Source organism: Myotis nattereri, assembly GCF_964212035.1.
Source record: "Myotis nattereri genome assembly, chromosome: X".
Taxonomy (NCBI): Eukaryota; Metazoa; Chordata; class Mammalia; order Chiroptera; family Vespertilionidae; genus Myotis; species Myotis nattereri.
The window spans coordinates 14,731,996-14,753,820 of record NC_138078.1 but is presented as its reverse complement, the minus strand read 5'-3'; the positions used below and the strand labels follow the sequence as shown (position 1 = coordinate 14,753,820).

The window sequence follows — 21,825 nt, the reverse complement described above, 5'->3', positions numbered from 1 at the left end:
ACCTGGGGGGGGGGACCGGAAATACAAAGAGAAGCATCATTTAGTAGATCATCTAGCAAAACATGGGGCAGCTTTCCAATGATCAGGATTGGCTAAATTATAGTTTCCTTAAGCCTGTGATGAAACTACTACATGTTTCCGTGAGAAAGCATTGGGAGCTGTATCTGTGTGCGAAAATACGTTCACTGAGGTATTGGGGGGAAACACTTTGATGTTGGAAATATAATCATGAGAAAAGCAAATATTTTGGGATTAATGTTACTAAGGCTCTGTGATGAGTGAGTATGTGTGATGTGTGTGCCATTAAAAATATCACAAGCCACCCAGTGTGGGAATGCCTTGATTCCACTGAGTCCCTAGTCAGATTCCCCTCATTACTAATTACTGATTGATAATACGTCAACAGATAGAGGGAGGGAAGTTAGCTTGTCTCTAGAGATAAAGGGTTACCAGTGGAGGAAAAGAGGACAGAGTCCCCCAGGTTCACTGGCTGACTCCTCTTGGGATAAGAAGAAGAGCAATCTAACCAGCTTCTAATCCCAGCTCTAGACCAGAGACCCACGCAAAAGCAGCCCCTCCCATCCCTCTGCCCCAGGGCTCCATCTGGGACTGGTTCAGGTCTGCCCACCTCAGGGAAGCACCTTAAGTAAACAAGCCCCATAATGCCCCCCCCAGGGACTCGCATGGAGTAGTCTCACCTATTTTTGCTTTTCCCTCCCAAGGTCTCCGCTTCTCCATCTTTAGTCCCCACTCCTCTGCTTAGGAACTTGCAGAAAGTTATCACTATGAACCTCACTTTTCACACCAGATTCCCACCGCAGGCTGATGCTGGCACAACCTGTTTCCGTGAGAGTCACCCTCTAGCCGGCCGCTTGCTTCCCTGTGCTTTGGTCAGGGCCACACAGCCTGGCGCGTGTTCTCACCCTCTGGCTTTGCCCCTCACCCTCATGCCCAAAGGCGCCCCAAGAAAAGTGGATCCGCGGAATCCCCTCTTTTCCCAAAGAAGTTTCTGCATTTCGAAGGAGAGGAGCTGAAAGATGAAATACCTGTGAATTACAAACATCATTTCCTACCCCAGCAGACAGAGATGGCTACCTGGCTCCCGGGGAGAGGGCAGCAGGGCAGCCCCTGTCCCTGTGAGGGACCACGCTTCTTTCTGGGTGGGTGGGAAGGAGGCATTTTCCTCACCATCCCACCTCACATTCCTTTGCTCCTCATCGCCCCTCCAAAGAGCCCTTCTCAAAACACTCCCGGGGCCAGAAAAAGGGAGAGAAAAGAAGAGGGGCGGGAGGAGGTCTCTGAATCCCCTCATGCATAGTATTCAGTTTTCAACTAGCAGGACTTTTTAGTACGTATTTTCTTGTTCTGCTCCTTCCTGGCCCAGTTACCCCAAAGCCGCCCAACCCCCAAGACCACGGCAACCAAAACAAGCGCACTGACCACAGCACCCTGGCTGCCGCCGCCCCAACTGTTGCAGCAGCTGTCTGGGTAGCGACGACGGCGGCGAGGGCAGCTCCGGGTCTGGACCCGGACACTCCCGCCCAGGAGGCTGGGAGGCCCCGGGCGGCCTCCGAGGGGCGCGAGGTGCAGGGGAGCCCCTGCGGCAGCCGCCTGGGATAGGAGAGGCGGCGCTCTCAGCCCGGACCCCGCGCACAGCCAGCCCCAGCCGCGGCAGCGGCGCCGGCGGAGGCTGCCCGCGCCCGTCCCCCTCTCACCTTTAAGATCAGGTCGGTGTGATGTTGGTCCAGCATGTTGGCTTTCTGGAAGGAGGTGACGATGACCCGGCCGTAGCGCCCTGGGGTCTGCAGGTCCGAGTAGAGCCGGTGCTTGGAGCGGTTGACCGGGAAAAGGCTGTTAACGAGGTTGCGCTCGATCTTGGCGAGGCTGTGCTGGGGCGCCAGCAGGTGCTCCACGCTCTCCTCGACCTGGTAGCGGCTGAAGCTGGCGCCGAGCAGGATGGAGATGAGCACGGGCGCCGAGGCGAAGAAGACGGGGTGACTGGCAATGAAGTGGCCGAGCCGGGAGAAACACGTCCTCAAGCCCCTGTGCAGAACCTGCCGCAGCATCCTAGAGCAGAGCGGGCGCGGGAGGAGGGCGAGGCGCACGCTCGGCGCGGGCTCGGGCGGCGGCGGCGGCGGTGGCGGTGGTGGCGCCCGCGGTGGCGACGGCGGCGGCGGCGGCGGCGAAAGCGAAGGCGAGACCCGGAGCTCTCCCGGAGCCGCGGCACCACCATCGGGGAGTCCCGCGCCGCGCCTCGGGCTGGTCCCCTCGGGCCAGAGACACGCCCTCCAGCCCGCGGCCCCGCCGGCCCGGAGAGCCCCCCAGCCTGGCGGCCTCCGCGCTGCCCCCACCCCGCCCTACCCCGTGCGCCCTCCCCACCCTCCGCCGCCTCCCCGCCCGAGGGGCTCCGCGCGGCTGGGTCGTTTCCCGGCTCAGCGCGGAAGGGGCCCGGGGCAGCCCCCGCGGCGCGTCATGACCCCACTCACCCGACCCCGAAGGCCAACGACGGGGTGGCGCGGGGAGCGGCGGCGGCGCTATCCCGGGGAGACTCTGCGCGCCAGCCTAGGAACACGAGGACTGAGAATTCCAGGCTACACCCAGTCCCCTCCCCTCCCCATGTTCCCCTCCCCCGGCCCGCCGCTCACGCCTTCTCCTCCCCTGTATCCTCCGGGGAGACCCAGAGATGAATAAAGAAATGGCCCCGATTTTCCAAACAAAAAGTAAAGAGTTCTCCCGGGGGGCATCAGGCGGACCCGCTCAGAGCCGAGCTCCCCCAGAGGCGGAAAGGAGGAGGCTGAAGACTGCGTGCGCTCTGGCTCTCGCCAAGCTCAGGTGGTGGCGCGCACTGGCTGGTGCGGAGAGGGGGTGGGGAGCGAAGACGCTCGAACGTGGAAATCACGCCTCCTTTCAAGTAAGAGCCATTTAAAATAGCCCAACACTGCAGTTTCCGCGGGACCACGGGGTCCGGTGCGTGTCTGGGGTACGTCCGCCCGAAAGGCGCCTGTGGAGAATCTTTATACAAACCCTCATTTAGGATCGCTCCAGACGGATTGGGGTTGGGCAGTTCTGCTGCGCGCCCCTCAACCTCCCCGCCCCGTCCCCCAGTAATAAAAGTGTTGCTAATGATGGTCAGTCGCTGGAGCCACGGGTCACCAGGGCTCTGGTGCTTTCAGACTCTCGGCTCTCCGCCCTGCCTCCTCCTCCTCCTCCTCCTCCTCCTCCTCCTCCTCCGCCTCCGCGTCGTCCTCCCCCTCCCCCCTCTGTCGTCACAGGCGGGTCTGGGGGACCTGGTGAGGCGGGGCTGGAGCGGGCGCCCGTGCGGGTGTAGAATGTTTGAGAACAGCTGGTCTGGGAGTCCGTAGCGTTACTCCCCTTCTCTCCTCCACCCCACTCTCTCCTCCTCAAATGCGCGAATGTGGGGAGTGGGGGACCCCTTATCTCAGACCTGGAGAGATACCGGTCTCTGAGCGTGCTGAGCCGCAGGGGGCGCGGGGGAGCCCCTGGGCGCCGAAGGCTCGACAAAGTTGGGCGTGTACGTGTGAGCACCAGCCTCGAGCTATCAGGCAGCCACTGTGGTTCCCCTCGAATTCCCCCTCCAGAGAATTCCCCGAGAAGGCGGGCACCGGCTTCGGGCCCGGGATAGACCAACAGCGGCGGGGACGGCCATGCACAGGTACAATTTAGCGCCTTTCCTTGCGCGCTCCCAGCCCCCGGGGTCCATCCACTGCAGCGCAGACCGAGCGGGATCTTGGAGTCTGGGCCACTGAGTCGCTCAGTCCGGCCATGGGGGTGGGGATTGGGGCGTGGCGAGGGGGTCCCCAGGCTTTCCTCCCCTAGCGCTCAGCCTTCGCATCCCAAAGCCTCTGGTAGCTCCTGCTTGGCCTCCTAATACGAAGGGTCAAGCCGCAAATAGAGGCGCGATCCCTGGACCGTGGCCCCCACTACTGAACATGGACATGCATATTAACCAAAGCTGAGGGACGATGGACTGGGCGAGGAGGAGGAGGACGAGGAAGAGGGAGAGGAGGGGAAGAGGAGGAGGAAGAGGAAGAGAGGGGACGAGGAGAGGGAGAGGGAAATGGGTGGGAGAACGCGACTCAGGGAGGTGTTGCTTCCCAATGCCAAGCGGCCCTGCACTTCTCAAACTGAACTTGGGAACTTGCAGGTTGGAAACAGGAAGTCGTGAGCTGGGAAATCCTCCTTTTTTGGTTTCTCTTCTTCCTTCCATCAGACTAGACACTCCTTCCTATAGTCCCTCAGCAGCACCTAAAACTGCTGCGCCGCCCAGCCCGGGGGTGCAACCGCTCTGCTCCGCCTGCGCTCCCTAGGTCCTTCCAGCCCTCTGTACACTCCTTCACTTTCTCTGCTCACCCTCGCTATTCCCCACACCGCTCACTGCTTCCAAAGGCTCCTCTTGGGCGCCCAAGTTCACCAGCAGCAGCAGCCAGCACCTCCCCACGCCACTCCGTACTGCCTTCCCCTGGAGGGACATATTGGGAGGGGCTAGAAATTCCCCTGCTACACTCCGCTCGTGCCCTTCCCCCAGCATCTTCATTTCTGCTTGAGGTTACGCTGCTGCTCTGCAGCGCTTTGCTGATTCACGATGATCGCGGAGGGAAAAGCCTCATTGACTTGTGCCCCTGCAAGCGGCGAGGCGAGCGCGGGGGGCTGCTAGGGCACCCGCTTTGGGAAACCACCCACCACTGCGCAGCCAAGGTGCTAAATGACAGGGTGGGTGCCCTTAGACCGAAAGGCAGGCGCAGGGGACGGGGGGCGGGGAGGGGGGGGGGGAAACGGCGGCGGCAGTGGGAAATACCGGGAGCTACTTCTTTAGGCTTCTTTAAGGCTGAGCAGGGGGGCAGCTGGTGGGTGGGCACTTCTCAGGAGGCCTAAAGTCAGTCTCTGCGCGGGGAGTGAACAGAGATGTTGCAAGTGCTCTGATGCTAGCTCAGCGGCAGAGGTAAGAGAAGGGAAACCAGCTACCAGGTCTCTTTGGGAGCTTTCGCATTTTGGCGACGCTCCTTTTATTCTGAAGTCTTTGTCCCTCCCAATGGTTCCCTCCTAACCTTGGTTCTTGCCCATCCCTGGCATTTCTGGCCTTTGAATGTTAGCCTTCCCACTGGCTGAAGCGCTGGCGTCCCCTCTCTCCGTGCCTGGGCTGAGTCTTAGAGCGGGAGAAACCCAGCATCCCTCAGCTGGCCTGGTGGGAGTGTTGTCCTCCCACACGGAAAGGGCCTTTCCTTTGAGGCCGAGGCATGTGCTTCTAGTTCTTCTAACTCTTCCTAATGGTCCTTACGGAGGTCTGGGGAAACGCCCACCCTGCCTGCTTTAATTCTGAGACACCCAACAGCCTGTGAGTTGATCTTTCTGCCACTTTTTTTTATTGCGCACAATCCAGTTAGCGTTGTCAAAATTGAGCTGGGGCAAGAAAGAGGAGAGAGGGCAGTGTCTCCTCTCTCGATCAGACATTCAGGCGAGCATTGCCACCACCACAGACTTGAGTTTGCATTTGGGACAGTGACCTTGGGAACAGAGCTTCCATCAGTACATGAGTAAATGATTCCTTTTTCTGATTACAAATTAATACATGCTAATTGTAGAAAAATTAAAAATAACAAGAAAAAGAAGGGAACAAAAAAATCTCTGTATCTCTGTACTCCCACCACCTTTCAAAGGTAACCTCTGTTGATAAGTTGTTGCACACACAGACAACATTATATATATAAAGGTTAGGGCTGTTGGTTCCATAACCATTAGGTTGAATCCTTACTCCACCACTTACTGTGATGATGCATTGGGTAAGGACTTGACCTCTTTATGCCACACTTACGGAAAATAGCAATAATAACAGTACCCACCCCATAGAGTTGTAGTGAGGATTACATAGGTGAAAAGATATAAGGCACTGCCCGGCCGGTGTGGCTTGATGGTTGAGCATTGACCTATGAACCAGGAGGTCACGGTTAGATTTCTGGTCAGGGCACATGCTGGGGTTTCTGGCTTGATCCTCCATGGGGGGCATGCAGGAGGCAGCCGATCAATGATTTTCTCTCTCATCATTGATGTTTTTCTATTTCTCTCCTTCTCCCTTCCTCTCTGAACTCAATAGAAAAATATTTTTTAAAAGACATAAGCCACTAAAAAGGCATGGAATATCACAAACACATAGTAAATGATATTTGTTATCATTCTAGTCTTCTCTGAATGTGTGTGTGTGAAAAATAAAATCAACCCCTGCCATCCAAAATTGGCCTGGTGTTGTCAGCTGGAATTGGTAAGAGCTGACATGGAACTCACATCTAAACTTTGGTGGGCTCTTATTGAACAAAACCCATTCCCCACAACACTGATACCAGATAAAGTCATCCCATAACTGTGATGGATCCAGACAAAATTAAAACCACTTCATAATCATGCCTGAACACAAACATGAACCTTCTCCAAACTATAAAAATGACCAAACATGTCCCTATCCTGGCTAATAAGAGTGACTATTCTATTTTTCAAAAAACAAATGACAGCTTTAGACTTGATCTAGTCTTTTCTCCTTTTAGATAAAGATTTACTAAGGCACCCAACCATAAAACTACCCCACATCCTGACAGCTGCCAATCCAGAGCAAGCCCTGCTGCCTTAAACCTTCCTTAAAATCACTTAACCCAAGGCCAGATCCCGCAAGTCCTTCCTAATACCTTCTTGCCCTCAGTTCTCTGTGGTGCATGTTTTCCCTCATTGCAATGAAAAAATAAACCCAGCTTGTTCAACTACTGGTGTGTTCCTGGTACTCTTTTGGCAGAAGGGCTTTGCCAATGTATATAAAATGTTTACACACATTTTTCCCCCCTAAAATTGAAGGTCATTATAAGCGTTCTGTTTGGCAACCATTTCCCCCTCCCCCATTAAATAGATCATGAGCATTTTCTCATATCAGTTAATACTGCTTTTAAACATCCGAATAGCTGCATAGAATTCCAACATATGGCTGAACTTCATTTACTTAGTTTATACCATATTGTTGGACATTTAGTTCTTTTAAATTTTACTAATATATATAACACTGAGTTGAACATCCTGTACACAAATCTCTACCTGCATCTCTATTTTCTTAGGGTCAAATATCCAGCACTATCTTTTAAATAGACTGCTCCTAACCAATGCCTTTCTAATTACTGTTAAATGGTAAGGTACAAGGGCATTCCTTCACAGGGATTAAATCTCTATATATGAAAGGCTAAGCAACTGCCTGACCATCTGGTAGGTATGACGTGCACTGACCACCAGGGGGCAGATGCTCAATGCAGGAGCTGCCAAATGACAGCAACTTTGCAGGGTGCCCTCTTGCACTCTGGGACCCCTCGGGGGATGTAGGACTGCTGGTTTCGGCCTGATCCCTGCAGGCCAGGCTGAGGGACCCCACTTGCCAGAGGGTCCCTGCTCACTCCACAGACACCCTTCAAGCCCCGGCGCCGCCCTGGGGAGGGACCACCGGAGGTTGGCTCCAGGGTGTGTCCGGCCCGTCTTGTCTAGTCCCACCCCACCAGCCACCTTCTAATTAATTTCCTTTCAATGTGCATGAATCCATGCACCGGGCTTCTAGTATGTTGATAAAAATAAATGATGTATTCCCACTGGGGGGTATCATCTGTTACATCTGGAATCAGTCTCTTGGCTCAGTCTTGCTCAGAGATGCAAAAGAGATTGATTATGGTGTGGAGAGAGTGGGGACTCAAAAGAAAAGCTTATTTGGTTGGTAAAGTTAGAAACAAGGGTCTGCTTTTGTCTAGCAAGTTTGTCAATCATTAGCTTTCAATGATCCCAACACCATTTTCTGCCTGAGGAGCAAAAAATATTTTCATGCATATGACTTAAATCTAAAGAGGTCTGTGTCAATTATGAAATGACTATGCATAGCAGGATCATGGAAAGGATATTTGAGTGGCTGCGGTTGAGGGTGGAACTTAGTATAGAGTATTTATCATTACCTGATACTTTCCTGATCTCATTAACACTACAGTATTTTTAAAAGTGCTGAGTGTTTCTGCCATTCCAGAAGATCTAGGTAAGATCTCTTGGAGAATAGAAACATATGCAGGGAAGGCCAAAGTATAACAAAGATTATGCTTTCATGGGAGGAAGCTCCCCTGACAAACATCAGCATTACCTTGAGTGGGGATGTTTCCATGAAATATCTTCTGGGACTTAGACCTGTTTTGTCCAAGAGGCTGTTTTATGCAGAGCAACACTACACTTCAGAAATTTTACCCAAAGGGGAACTACTGAAGATAGTTTAAACTTGCCGTTGAAGAGGGAACACATGTGTGACAAGTCTTAATAGGTTGCTTAAGATGAAGAGACACACTGTTATGTATAGATCATTTCTACTCAAAAGTGTGCTGATTGGATATCTGTCTTTCAGGATATTCTGCCAACTCAGTAGGCTCTCCATATCATCATGAATCTTTTAGAAGAATGATCCATCATGACATAAGAAAAAAAGTAAAGCAAAATCGTTTTTCTGAATAAACATAAGACTCAGGGCTAAGAGAGGAATATTTCATGCATGGATCCAGGGAGAAACATTTTGGAACACACTCTCTTGGTGTCTGTGCTTCTAATATAATCCAGAAGGTTGAACTGGACAGGTGCAAATTTTTGCTTTGCATTTTTTCTCCTAACAGAAAGCATGACTTTACCTTCTTGCCAGTTTTCAAAATACTTTCAATCTTCAAGGTTCTCTTAAAATCCTAGCTCACATGTAGAATAAGCTTTCTATGACTGCCACACCAACATTGATTAATTTAACTCTAGTGAAAAATTTTATTGGAATTTCAGTGAGCAGGTTTCCTACTGTGGTCGACAACTATGAGAAATTGAGCAAGGGATTCCCTGCTCTCAAGGAATTTGTAGTCTAGTACAGTTGAATAAATCTACTGAGAATTAAAATATAAGCCAAAGTAAAGGAAATTCTAAAGGAGAGGTCACAACAATGTGTGAAAAGCTCAAAAAAGGCATAGATGATATCTGGTTTGCCTCTAGTCTTCGAATAGCTTTAGCCTAGAGTTAGCATCTTGCTGTTTTGTGCTTCTTTGTTATATAGTGTTTTGTATATATGATCTATAAACATCTATATCTATAAATATATGATATGTAAATATTACATATCAGTTTTTTGATAGCCCTTTGATCACTGGGCCCGACGGGTTGAGGTCCCCTTCTCTCTTCACTTGGCATAGTCCTAAAGTTTTGAGCTTGGCCAAAGAAGGTGATACCTCCTGATTCTAAGAATTCCTGAGTATTGCCCCTTTCCTGATATTAAACTAAGTGTATGTGAGGTTTTTCATTAATTTAAAATAGCTTTTCTTCCACAGCATCTAAATAAGGAGAGTTTAGGTCATTTCGTTTCAGCACCAGGGACAGATCCATTTAAACCCAGTTACTCCCCCCCCCCCCCCGCCCCCTTTCCGGCCCCCATCACTTGGTTTTAGAGAAATTTTAGAGCTAAAGAGGTTATTTAAACTAATATAATCCAGAGGGTTAATCATCTTTACCTTATCCAGGACAATTAAAGTGGAAAGAAATTTAGATTAGTGACTCACTAAATCCAGTATGTTCATATTTAAAATTGTGCCCAGTACTTTTATGCCCTTGTGATATGTTTGTGTGGGGAGGACATTTAAAGGTAAATGTTAGAACTGAATCTAAAATATAATGTCTTGAATTTTAGGAATAATTTTGCCTAAGACTTACCAAAATGATAGAAAAAGGGAAAAATAATATTTTATGTGTTTTATGTGCTAAGTTTAGCCTTAGGCCCTTTCACATATCTTGGTGTATGTACTTTGCAAAATCACTCTGTAGGCTACTATGCATTGTAAAACCCATTTTAAAGAGAGGAGACTGAGGATTAAGGAGATTGAATATTTTGTGTAGGAAGATCTTGTAATGGAAGTACTGTATAAATAAAACCCAGGCCTATCTGATATTAGAATCTATATATTTTTATTTTTTGCTTAATCCTTTAACGTTTTTCACCCAGCCCCTAACCCCCTCTGCTTTGAAAGCTGTCAGTCTGTTCTCTTTATCTATGAGTCTGTTTCTATTTGTTTGTTAGTTTATTTTGTTCATTGGAGGGGTGTGGGGAGATAGGAGAGGGTAAAGGGGAGATGAATGGTGAGGGAAGGAGAAGTGACTAGGGGTGGTGGACACACAATATAATATACAGTTGGTGTATTATAGAATTGTACACCGGAAACTTACATAATTCTATTAACCAATGTCACCCCAATAAATTCATTAAAAATAAAAATAAAAAAGAATACATGTTTTTCTGTCAATCATTCTTCTTTTGAGCAGAAAATTACTTGTTTCCTCTTCTAAAATGCCTTGACTGGATATAATAATGTGTCAGAAACATCTTAGTCATATAACATAGTATGCCATGAATATTATAAACTATTTAATGCTATTTCTGTATTTACTATTCATTTAGTAGTGTTGTAAAGTGGCAATATTGTGGCCTATCCATTAATCAGTTTTTCAGTGTTTGGATTTATTTCTGATGTTGGTATTCCTTAGAGGAGTTCTGTGGACCAACAAAAATATTGTTATGGAACCCAAAGTGTTTGCTGATCTAATCCAACCCACTCCTTTTGCAGATGGCAAAACTTATGCAGTCCTTGTCTGGATTCTACCATGAAAAAAAAATCCCTCAAAATGTTAAAATGGAAAACTGTCAAGTGGTTCCAAAATACATAACAGAAAAAGCAACCAAATAGACTCTGACCTTCTGCCTGTTGAAGTTCTTCCATTTTTTAGTGGTTCAACAGTAGTCATTATAGTGCAAAGGGAAAGATTCCTTAATTCTTTTCCTTTACTGTATAAAGGGAACAAAGACCGCTATAATCACCAGATCCATTGTCTTATGTATAAACATAGGGGACATAAGAAAGCAGGGGGTTTTCTGATAAAACTTTTAGCTTCAGGGCAGTCTCTCTTTGATGTTTATATATTTAATCCCTTTAAAAATTGTACTCCAGAGCATAACCTAAGAACAAAGCACTTCATCCCTTCTGTTATTAGAACTGTGTACTCCTTGCTTTGACTTTTAAAAATGACAGAGCTACAAGGCATTCTGTTCCCCATGGCTGATCACTTCCTTCTAGTGAATGGCGTTGTGTTGGTGAATTAATTAAGAGTAAAGTCTGATTTACATATTAACAAATATTAGACTTGTAGGAAAGTTGCATCAGGAGGCAGCTCCTAGGATAGGTTAAGTGAGAAAAGAAAAACATTTTAAAGCTTCCTTTTTCAGACAAAGCACCGGACTTGGCATGTCTAGGGCTGCTTTGCTTCCAGCTTCAGGCATCTTCTGAACATGATAAAGAGGATTATTCCACATGTGGGAAAGTCTGCTCTACCATGGGTGGAAAGGTTGAACCTCAGGTGAATGCCGTTACCTCCCGTAGCCTGCCAAGCAACAGAAACTAGTTTGGTTCCTGGCCAGGCCATTAGCAAACAAGGTCTTCCATTCCAGCTCTGTCTCATCCCTGTATTTCAGATTTCCGTTCACCAAATCAGAATAATAAAGATGATGATGATATTCCTCTGTTAAGGAGATTTTCAGGTGTAAAACATGATAATGAATGTAAAGTGCATTGAAACAACCACACACATTATTGGGCTTGATAGGTGCAAGGCACTTGCTAAATGCAGAGCATGAAGATGTAAAGACCATGCCTTTCCGGTGTCCACAGTGCAGGGTAATGAGGCCAACAAGTGAAACAACAAAATTGTGTAGTGTGGCAAGGACATATGTGTTATGGGACCGATGAGTAGGTTCCCCTAACCTAGCCTGAAAGGCAGAGGTAGGGTTTGGAAAAGCTTTTTTAAAAAAATATATTTTATTGATTTTTTACAGAGAGGAAGGGAGAGGGATAGAGAGTTAGAAACATCGATGAGAGAGAAACATCGATCAGCTGCCTCCTGCACACCTTCCACTGGGGATGTGCCTGCAGCCAAGGTACATGCCTTTGACCGGAATCGAACCCGGGACCCCTCAGACCAAAGGCTGATGCTTTATCCACTGAGCCAAACCGGTTAAGGCTGGAAGAGCTTTTAAGAGGATTTATAGAGATGCTGTCTGGTGCTCCATCCTTATCCTCTTGGTCCACTTGGCCCTCTAGCTAGTTCCCACAGATGGCTTCCTGCCTGTCTGTGTGAGATAGTCCCTGCCCATGGAGCAAGTGCCAGGGAGCTAACACCTCTAGGAGATACCTCTAGGAGGGACAGGGAAAATAAATACCCAAACTTCTTTGCCTCTCTGAGGGACAACTTAGAGATGTGCTTTGCACAGGCTCTGAGAGACTTCCCCGAAGAGTGGTCCTCTGGTTGCCCATTGCAGTACCCCACTCATGAGCACACCCTTTGCTGGCTTTTCTCTCTTCTATCTACCTTCTCTGCTCCCCCACTTTGTTTCTGGGACTCTCTTCCCCAATAAACCATTCACACCCACATACTTGTTTCAGGATCTGTCTTTGGGGGAACCCAACCGAAAAAACAGTAGATGACATCCTAATGGAGTCTCAAAGGTTAGCAGTTAGTGAAGCCTAGTGAATTTAATGGTATGTAAATTATACCTCAGTAAGGCCATTTGGAAAAAAAAGAATTAGTCAACCCACCATGGAGGGACAGAATATTCCAGGCAGAGGGAATAACATTTGAAATTATAAGGATGAGATAGAGAATTTAGTTTGGGGAACTACAGAGTTCAGATTGGATAGGCAGTAGTTTGGAAAAGCCGATTGGAGCTGCGTTAAAAGGGGACTGGTAAGCCTGGATAAAGAGCTGAATGTTTATTCTGAAGGTGATAGGGAGCCATTTCAGGGCTTTAAACAGGGGAGTTTATGGCCAGGTTTATGTTTTATAAAGTTTCTTGGGTGGCCCTGGATAAAAAAGGGCAAAGAGGCAAAGAGACCAGTTAGGAAGTCGTGATAATAGGACAAGAAGAGATTAGGGCCTGAAGCAATATGGTAGAGGCCAGTAGGATGGAGAGAAAGGGAACAATTGATATGTTTTTAGAAAAATAGAATTGGCAAGACTGAGATGATTGCAGAATGGAGCTGAGATACTGCATCATGGTTTCTGAAGACATAGTATCATTTCAAAGAGCTGTGCTAAACCGTACTTAACCCTAGAAAATTTCAGTTTATTTTTACCAAATTCTATTGGAGAACAGAGCTTCTCAGGGCGAGGAAGAAGAAAAGGTGGACTGCATGGGTGAGATTCCATGGAAACTTCCCTCTTTGACTCATCTTAATTCTCTTCATCTTTACAAAGTACTAGAGGCCTGATGCACGAAATTTGTGCAAGAGTAGGCCTTCCTTCCCCTGACTGCTGGCACCAGCTTCCCTCTGGCACCTGGGACCCGGGCTTCCCTCCAGCTGCCGGCAGCCCTGGCTTCATCTGGAAGGTCGTCTGGAAGGATGTCTGGTCTAATTAGCATATTATGCTTTTATTATTATAGATCATTATAGATACCTGGAGATTTTCTGTCTATTTGTTTAGAACCCATCCATCTCTGAGGGTGACCAAGGCCCAAACCCTCTATATGTCGGCCTCTATTCTCTGGTAGTAGCTTATACTTCTATTAGGAAACACACACACACACACACACACATACACACACTGCACATGTTTTAATTTACACAATTAGAAATCACATTGAAAAAAATAGGCACTGCCATTTTACACTGTTACACACGCATTCTTTCATTGACACCTGCATGGGGGCACTGTAAATATGAGAGCACTTTAATAAAATATTTTTAGTCTTATGAATTATGCTGTCCTGAACATTAATGTACCTGTTTTTGTATGGATATATGTTTTCATTTCTGTTGGGTGTACACCTAGCAGTGGAATAGCTGGGTCATGTAGTAAGTCTATGCTTAACCTTTGAGGACCTACTGAATTGTTTCCAAAGAGCCTGAACCACTTTCCATTCTCAGCAGCAATGTGTTTTGTCCGTTTGCTTGTTTGTTTTAATGATTAAATATGCTGGTCTTTCTCTGCTTGTTATTAGATGTTAGTTTCACAAAACCTTTGCAGTCTCTTTCTTGATTCGTCCATATTTTAAATTCTCCTTTCTTGGCGAAAGACTTTTTACATCTAAAAATATTACTTGAAGATTCCCATAGTGTCCTAATAAGAATTATGATCATGTAACTTACATAGATGTGGGCAGCTCTTGTCTGAGGATACAGGGATTTCAGATGGATGTCCACATCTTGCTATGGAATCCCAAATTTGTGGAATCTCCAATTTGGTGGAATTCTTTAAGCCATTGAACAGCAAAGATGGAATATGGGGACCACTGTGACACTCTCTTTTTTTTTTGAAGCAGAAGGGGAAAGAAAGTGGAGGTGTCCAAAAGGAGCTGAAAGTCTCAGAGTTTTTCTTCATTTGATTTTTAGATTTACTTGTTGATAGATATGTATTTGTTGTCACTTTGTTCATAATTTTTTTTCTTTACCTTTTTCTTCTTTTTCCTCTTCTTAAAGAATACCCTTCAGCATTTCATATAATACTGGTTTGGTGAATGTAATAGAATCAGGGGCATGGAATTGGAGCGGACTGACAATTTTCGGGGGAGGGGGGCAGGGAAGGAGGTGTGGGGGGGTTCAGAAAGAGATTGGACAAAGATCTTATACCTATAGCCGCGGACAGTGGGGTGGCGAGGGCCTGGGGTGGAGGGGAGCTATGGGGGGATAAAAGAGGAACATCTGTAATAATCTGAACAGTAAAGATTAAAAAAAGAAAAAGAAAGTCTCAGAGTTGTGGAAAGTCCACAAAGACATGACGTTATTTATAGCTCTGATGGTAGCCAGAGGGCTTGTGTCTGAGGTCCAATAATGAGTCTGGCTTGAATCCACTGGGATAAAGCTTACCCAATTCACTTCTTCCCCTATCTCCAGATCAAACTATTCTCCCCAATTTACTCCTTCAAGTTCCACCCTACATGTATCCATCCAGTACCCATCACTCTGGCCAGTGGGTGGTGAGGAAAAGTAGGAAATGGGAAAAAGAGAAAAATGAGAACATGTGTTCATGTCCCCTCCCCCACTTCTTTGTCTCCCTATTTATTATTAGTTCGGTAGGCATTCTGGTTAATTTGCCTCACCTGAAGCGATAACACTTTGGTCTCTATAAAGCAGAAGTATCACCTAAGGCACAGTAATGAACTCCCCTGTAGAACAATAAAGATGAAATAAGGTGGTGACAAAATCCCACGGGAAGGACTATTAACTAATGTTATTAAGTGATACTTTCTTAGTGAAAATTCCCTCCACTGTAGTATTTCATTATTAACAGTCCTTGGGAGTTCAAAGAAAAGAAATACCTTTTTATTTCTCTGGCTTGCTCTCCTGGTACTCATAAAGGAATGTAGACTATGCTTTATGATGCCAAAACCATTGGTCAACCGAGTCAATTTGATAACAGAACAATAATCAACCACATCGTTTGGCGTTATGCAGGCAAAACAGCTAATTGTTTGACTGAAATATTCAAATGCAAATCAGTTATTTTGACATCACATGGGCACAATCCAAGTCAATATTTAGATAGTAATTAAAAATCATTAATTGGAACCATATTTGTTGATTATCTCATATATAAGAATTTTTCTCATTTAACAGATGGCTTTGCATCAGCCTCATCTTAGAAATTAGTAAACACAGATTTTTCTAACTGGAAAGTAAATACATAAGAAGGGGCTATGGAGAAAGCTTAAAAGATGACTTTGAAAATTGCAGTGGTGGTAATTCTTTTTTTTTATTGTTTATTGTTTATTATATACAAATAGTAGTATATATGTACAAATAGTACTATATATACAAATAGTAGTATATATGTCTCCTTTTTTTTCCAATTGACCTTCCCCCAGCCTTCCCCCCCTCACCCTGCACATGCCCTCACCCCCCTCCCAGTGTCTTGCGTCCATTGGTTATGCTTATATGCATGCATACAATTGCTTTGGTTGATCTCTTATCTCCCCCAAGGCCCCAACCCTCCCCAGCCTTCCCGCTGTAGTTTGACAGTCTGTTTGATGCTTCTCTGCCACTGTATCTATTTTTGTGTATCAGTTTATAATGTTTTTTATTATCTGTAAATGAGTGAGATCATGTTATTTATCTTTCTCTGACTGGCTTATTTCACTTACCATAATGCTCTTCAGTTCCATCCATGCTGTTGCAAATGGTAAGAATTCCCTTTTTATAGCAGCGTAGTATTCCATTGGGTAGATGTACCCCAGTTTTCTAATCCACTCATCTGCTGATGGGCACTTAGGCTGTTTCCAAATCTTAGCTATTGGTGGTGGTAATTCTTTAGTGGTGGTAAGTAATCTGTGCAGGAGATGGCACTTGACAATTCAAACATTGGAGATGCAATGGTTAATCTGGTGTATTAGTATCCTAGGGCTGCCATCACAGAATACAACAAAGCTGGGTGGCTTAAACAATAGACATTTACTGTCTCACAGTTCTAGAGGCTAGAAGTCTGAGATGAAGGTGTCCATAGGACTGGTTCCTTCTGAGACCTATGAGGGAGAATATTCCCTCCTAGCTTCTGGTGGTTTGCTGGCAACCTTTGGCATTCTTCAGTGTACACTCATCATGGTCACATGGTGTACTGTGTGTGTGTGCGTGCGTGTGTGTGCGTGTGTGCGTGTGTGTGTGTGTGTAAACTATGACCTTTAATAAACTATGACCTTCTTGAGCTAGGGATGATCTCTTACTTACAACATATATCAGTTCTCATTTGGGAGCTGGCACATATCAGTTCTTCATAAATATTCGCTGAATAAATCAAGAATCTTATCTCCCCGCCAAGATATCATGGTGTGCTTCCTGCGCGCGCGCGCGCATGTGTGTGTGTGTGTGTGTGTGTGTGTGTGTGTGTGTGTCCTTGTTTTGAAGGACATCAGTTATTTTAAATTAGGGATCCATTCTATTCCAGTATAATTTCATCTTAACTGAATATATCTGCAATTGCCCTATTTCCAAATACTGTACTGGGGGTAAGGACTTCAATATATGAATTCTGAGGGGATACAATACAGCCTAAAAATCTGATGACAGATCACTAGATCTGTCATAGGAGGTACTATCCCCTCCGCCCCAATTTTTGTATTTTGAACCTAACAAACGCTGTTTCAGAGTCTTACTTTCTACTTTATTTGAAAATATGTGCTCTCATTGCCCAGCTTACCTGCTGCATCCCCTTCCTCAGCCAATACCACTCTCATCTTCACCCCATCCTCACCCTTAGGTGACTTTCTGTTTGCATGTGGGAGAGTCATGTGGCTACCATTTCCCACCTGGAAGAAAGGGAACAGAAGTCATCCTTTTAAATATGCTAAACACCCAAGTTAGAGCCATCATGTCTGAGTGGTTAGCCCTTGCCAGGAGTGATGGATGGTGCTTTGCAAAGCCAGCTTTCTTGAGAACATCACTAGCGATGTCATGGTAGACTTTTGGTGGGTGATGTCACAGGATATTTGCATCAGGGTGAAGCTGGTCTTAGAAGGCACCTTGTTCTCACCTATGGGAAACCCTCTCATCTTGCTGTGCTTCATTTGAGAACGTTACCAGAAGTGGCTCCTTTTAATTGTTGATGAGTGTTGTTGCAAAGCTTTTAATAATAGAATAATAGAGGCAAGATCTGCCTAATGCAGAAAAAATTGGAGGGTTGAGTCAACCCCCTGGTCGCTTGGTGGGAAAAACCTCATTGGGCCAAGCTTTCATTTGGCACCTCATGGCCAAATGTTGTATATATTTATACATGCATATTTCAGGATTAGATGTTTGTATATGTGCATATACAAACAAAGTCATGTTCCTTAGTTGTCAAGTGGAAATCATTGCTGTAAATCACAGTTGTCTCTCTATACAAATCAATATCATAAGCCCACTGTGTGCATTATTAGGGGGTTGTGAGGAGCCAAAAATCCAGATTCCTGTTTCAGCAAGCTTGGTATCTTGGCGGGGAGATAAGATTCTTGATTTATTCAGCAAATATTTCTGAAGAACTGATATGTGCCAGCTCCCAAATGAGAACTGATATAAGTTGTAAGTAAGAGATCATCCCTAGCTCAAGAAGGTCATAGTTTACTGGAGAATGTAGAGAAGTTGACAGAAGGTGGTGCCAGCTCCCAAATGAGAACTGATATAAGTTGTAAGTAAGAGATCATCCCTAGCTCAAGAAGGTCATAGTTTACTGGAGAATGTAGAGAAGTTGACAGAAGGTGGCAACAGTGTGGCGAGGACTTTAGTGGAGAAAGGCATAGGCCATTGCAAGAGTTCGTACTGGAGGATGTAACTCAGACTGAGAGGCTTAGGGAGGCTACCTGGAGGTGGAAGATAACGAAGAGCAATGCCATTAGAGGCCAGCAATAGATGAGTGGTGCCGGTGTAAGTGGCGTTCAACAAAGAGGGTGGTCCCTTCATGCTTGGGTCATGAAGAGGAACTTCTTAGAGGAGTGAGGTTTGAGCTAAACTGTGAAAGTTGATGTCATAACTGCACACATCTGGCCACTCTTTAACTGTGCATTGTGGAAACTCTCTGTAGGCAGTTGGGGTGCTGAGACAAGCCTAGGATCTAGTTTAGGTTGGAGCTTGGCATCATTAACCAGGAAAGGACATGGCATTGAATATGAACCCAGCTAGTAGTTATAGCTAAGGGTTGTCACCTGTGTCGGCAGTATTTGTGTAGGCTAGCCGTGGTTGGCAAACTGCGGCTCTCGAGCCACATGTGGCTCTTTGGTCCCTTGAGGGTGGCTCTTCCACAAAATACCACGTGCGGGCGTGCGATTGAAACTTCGTGGCCCATGCGCAGAAGTCGGTATTTTGTGGAAGAGATATACTCAAGGGGCCAAAGAGCCGCAGTTTGCCGACCACTGGGGCGTAACGAGGGAGAGGTGGGCCTCACATCATGTGAGTTTGGGAATAAAGCAGTGTGTTTACTTTGAGTTGATGGACAGATATTGGAAGGAGAAGGCTCTTCGGATGGATGAGGTAGGAATGCTTTTGTCTGCCAGTTAGGAAAACCCAACTAAGAGCGGCCTTAACAAAAAAGGACTGCTTTTTCCTCTGGAGTGCACAATCTGGAGCTAGACACTGGGGTATTGGTTCAGACTCTGAACTAACTTGTGGGTTGCGACCCCTTTGGGGGTCGAACGACCCTTTCACAGGAGTCGCCTAAGACCATCGGAAAACACATATATAATTACATATTGTTTTTGTGATTGATCACTATGCTTTAATTATGTTCAATTTGTAACAATGAAATTGGGGATTCCCACAACATGAGGAACTGTATTAAAGGGTCGCGGCATTAGGAAGGTTGAGAACCACTGGTTCAGAGGCTCAAGAAAGTTAGCGATGGCACCTACACCATTCTTTTGGCCTTCCCTTAATGTTTGTTGCCTTATGAGTGAAATATGACTATTTGTTCCTCTTATAAAGAATATAGTCTTTTCTCTAGAAGCACGCTGCAGATTTTCCTGTTATGTGTTAATGTGCAGACCTGTAGCACATGAACAAAGAAAATCAAGACAGGTTGAGAAAGAGAGGAAGAGATTAGGGATTTCAGCTTGTTAGAGAGAGAGAGAGAGAGAGAGAGAGAGAGAGAGAGAGAGAGAGAAAGAGAGAGAGAGAGAGAGAAAGTACTACCTGGGCCTGGGTGCAGGACTATGTGCAGTACCAGCAATGGCCTCAAGGGGGAACCAAAGAGAAGGCCACACAGCTGGGCCCCACACAGTGCTCATTTCAAGACTCTTTGGGGCCCGCTCCTCTCCACCATTGATATTGGCTTTCTCTTCGATTCTGTCATTGGCCCATTCTCTTCTAACTCTGCACACACCTGGAGAACAGTCAGGAAACCGACAGTGGCAGGGCCTGAGACTCCTGCCAGGCCTAGAAACTGTGCCAACCATGAGCTCCCTCTGGGTAGGGTTGGCGGTTGCCGAGTCTCACATCCCAGCCAGACTGAGAGGAGGAAAATGACAGGGGCTTGAGTGCCCAATGATAGTGCCAGGCCAGTCATTGTGAAGCCAGACTGGAGTTACCCTGGGATAAGAAGTAGGTTTTCTGAAGACAAGGCCAAGAGGATGGTATAGATGCCATCTCTGGACTTCTGCATTTTCTCCTCAATGTCTGCCTTTTCATTTAGGGTCTTGCTAAACTTTGCCAGAAACCCCGCCCTTGGCATCTCAGATCTAAAATAAAGACTTGCCCACGTCTCACCAATGAGACCCTCTCCCTTACCTCCCAGGCCAAGCATAAGAGAAGTCAACCCGTCCTGACTCGTGATTCTGGTAAGAATAGGGCGGTTAGTGAGGCAAATACCTTGGAGAGGGGAGCCAAGGGCAAGGGTGATTTCTACTGTCCTCCCACAAGGATATTCATTTAGAAGTAATTCACAGCCAAGGTTGCTGGTGAGATTGGGGAATCAGAATTTTTGGTTAAGTTGCCATGTGATGGTTTAAAACAGAGCAGTGCTTTGCCCATTGAGTGTATTTTAATCACAGCATTTAATCTGTTTTGCATTTCAGAGAGTACTAAAAGTGGCCAGGAATGGCCTGGCTGGTGTGGCTCCAAGGTTGAGCGTCGACCTATGAACTAGGAGAGCCGTGGGCAAACTACGGCCCGTGGGCCGGATCCGGCCCGTTTGAAATGAATAAAACTAAAAAAAAAAAAAAGACCGTACCCTTTTATGTAATGATGTTTACTTTGAATTTATATTAGTTCACACAAACACTCCATCCATGCTTTTGTTCCGGCCCTCCGGTCCAGTTTAAGAACCCATTGTGGCCCTCGAGTCAAAAAGTTTGCCCACCCCTGAAGTAGGAGGTCACAGTTCAATTCCCATTCAGGGCACATGCCTGGGTTGTGGGCTCGATCCCCAGTACAAGGCATGCAAGAGGCTGCTAATCAAAGATTCTCTCTCATCATTGATATCTCTCTCTCTCTTTCTCTCTCTCTCTCTCTCTCATCCTTCCTCCCTAAGATCAATAAAAATATTTTAAAAAGTGAGCATGAATGTATATTACAAGGTAGCATGGCCCACAAAAGCTGAGAAACAGTAATACAGGATAGACTGGGGCATGCTGTGGAGACAAATGAGAGTAACCTGATCCACATTGAGGTGTTGCCTAAGACAAAAATTAGGAAGTATCAGTGAAAGGCTTTGGCCGCTTTAATGCAGGACCTAAGGTGGGAGCTTGACTTTTGGAAGCCTGGTGAAGCCTATGAGCTCCCTCTCAGAAAATGTTTTTTAAATGTGTAAAATCAAATGCATAGGATAACAAAGCACATCACTTATACTGAAATACAGTTATCAAACTACTAGAGACCTGGTGCACAAAATTTGCACCAGGGAGGGGGGGGGGGTTCCCTCAACCCAGCCTGTGCCCTCTTGCAGTCTGGGAGCCCTCGGGGATGTCGGATATTCTTAGCACTGCCACCGCGCGAGGCAGGAGAGGCTCCTGCCACCGCTGCTCTTGCCAGCCTTTGAGCTGGCTTCTGGAGCACACTAACCATGAGGGGACAGCTCCTGCATTAAGCATCTGTCCCCTGGTGGTCAGTGTGCATCATAGCAATCAGTCATTCTGCCATTCGGTCAATTTGCATATTAGCCTTTTATTATATAGGATTAAAGAACCAGATTTGTGATAGATTAATGCACATGCTTCTTTATTAATGTTTTAAATAACAAGATCTAATGAGAGGTCTAATGACCACTGTAATTTTGAAGTAGTGATGAGTA

General features: G+C 46.3%; 1 protein-coding gene and 1 long non-coding RNA gene across 2 annotated transcripts in view; one reads left to right on the top strand and one right to left on the bottom strand.

Annotated features, from left to right (window-relative positions):
• PTCHD1 (patched domain containing 1) overlaps positions 1-2,262 on the bottom strand; it is a gene marked incomplete at its 3' end in the record, with an annotated part of 56,885 nt that extends 54,623 nt beyond the window's left edge. Inside the window, exon 1 of the mRNA XM_081081345.1 lies at positions 1,716-2,262. Within this exon, the coding sequence (XP_080937471.1) occupies positions 1,716-2,066 (351 nt within the window). The 5' untranslated portion in view covers positions 2,067-2,262. The remainder of the gene's footprint in view (positions 1-1,715) is intronic.
• A 1,050-nt stretch (positions 2,263-3,312) lies between these two features.
• LOC308511258 overlaps positions 3,313-21,825 on the top strand; it is an 808,460-nt gene continuing 789,947 nt past the window's right edge. The window contains exon 1 of the long non-coding RNA XR_013995460.1: positions 3,313-3,673. This is a non-coding gene — a long non-coding RNA (uncharacterized lncRNA). The remainder of the gene's footprint in view (positions 3,674-21,825) is intronic.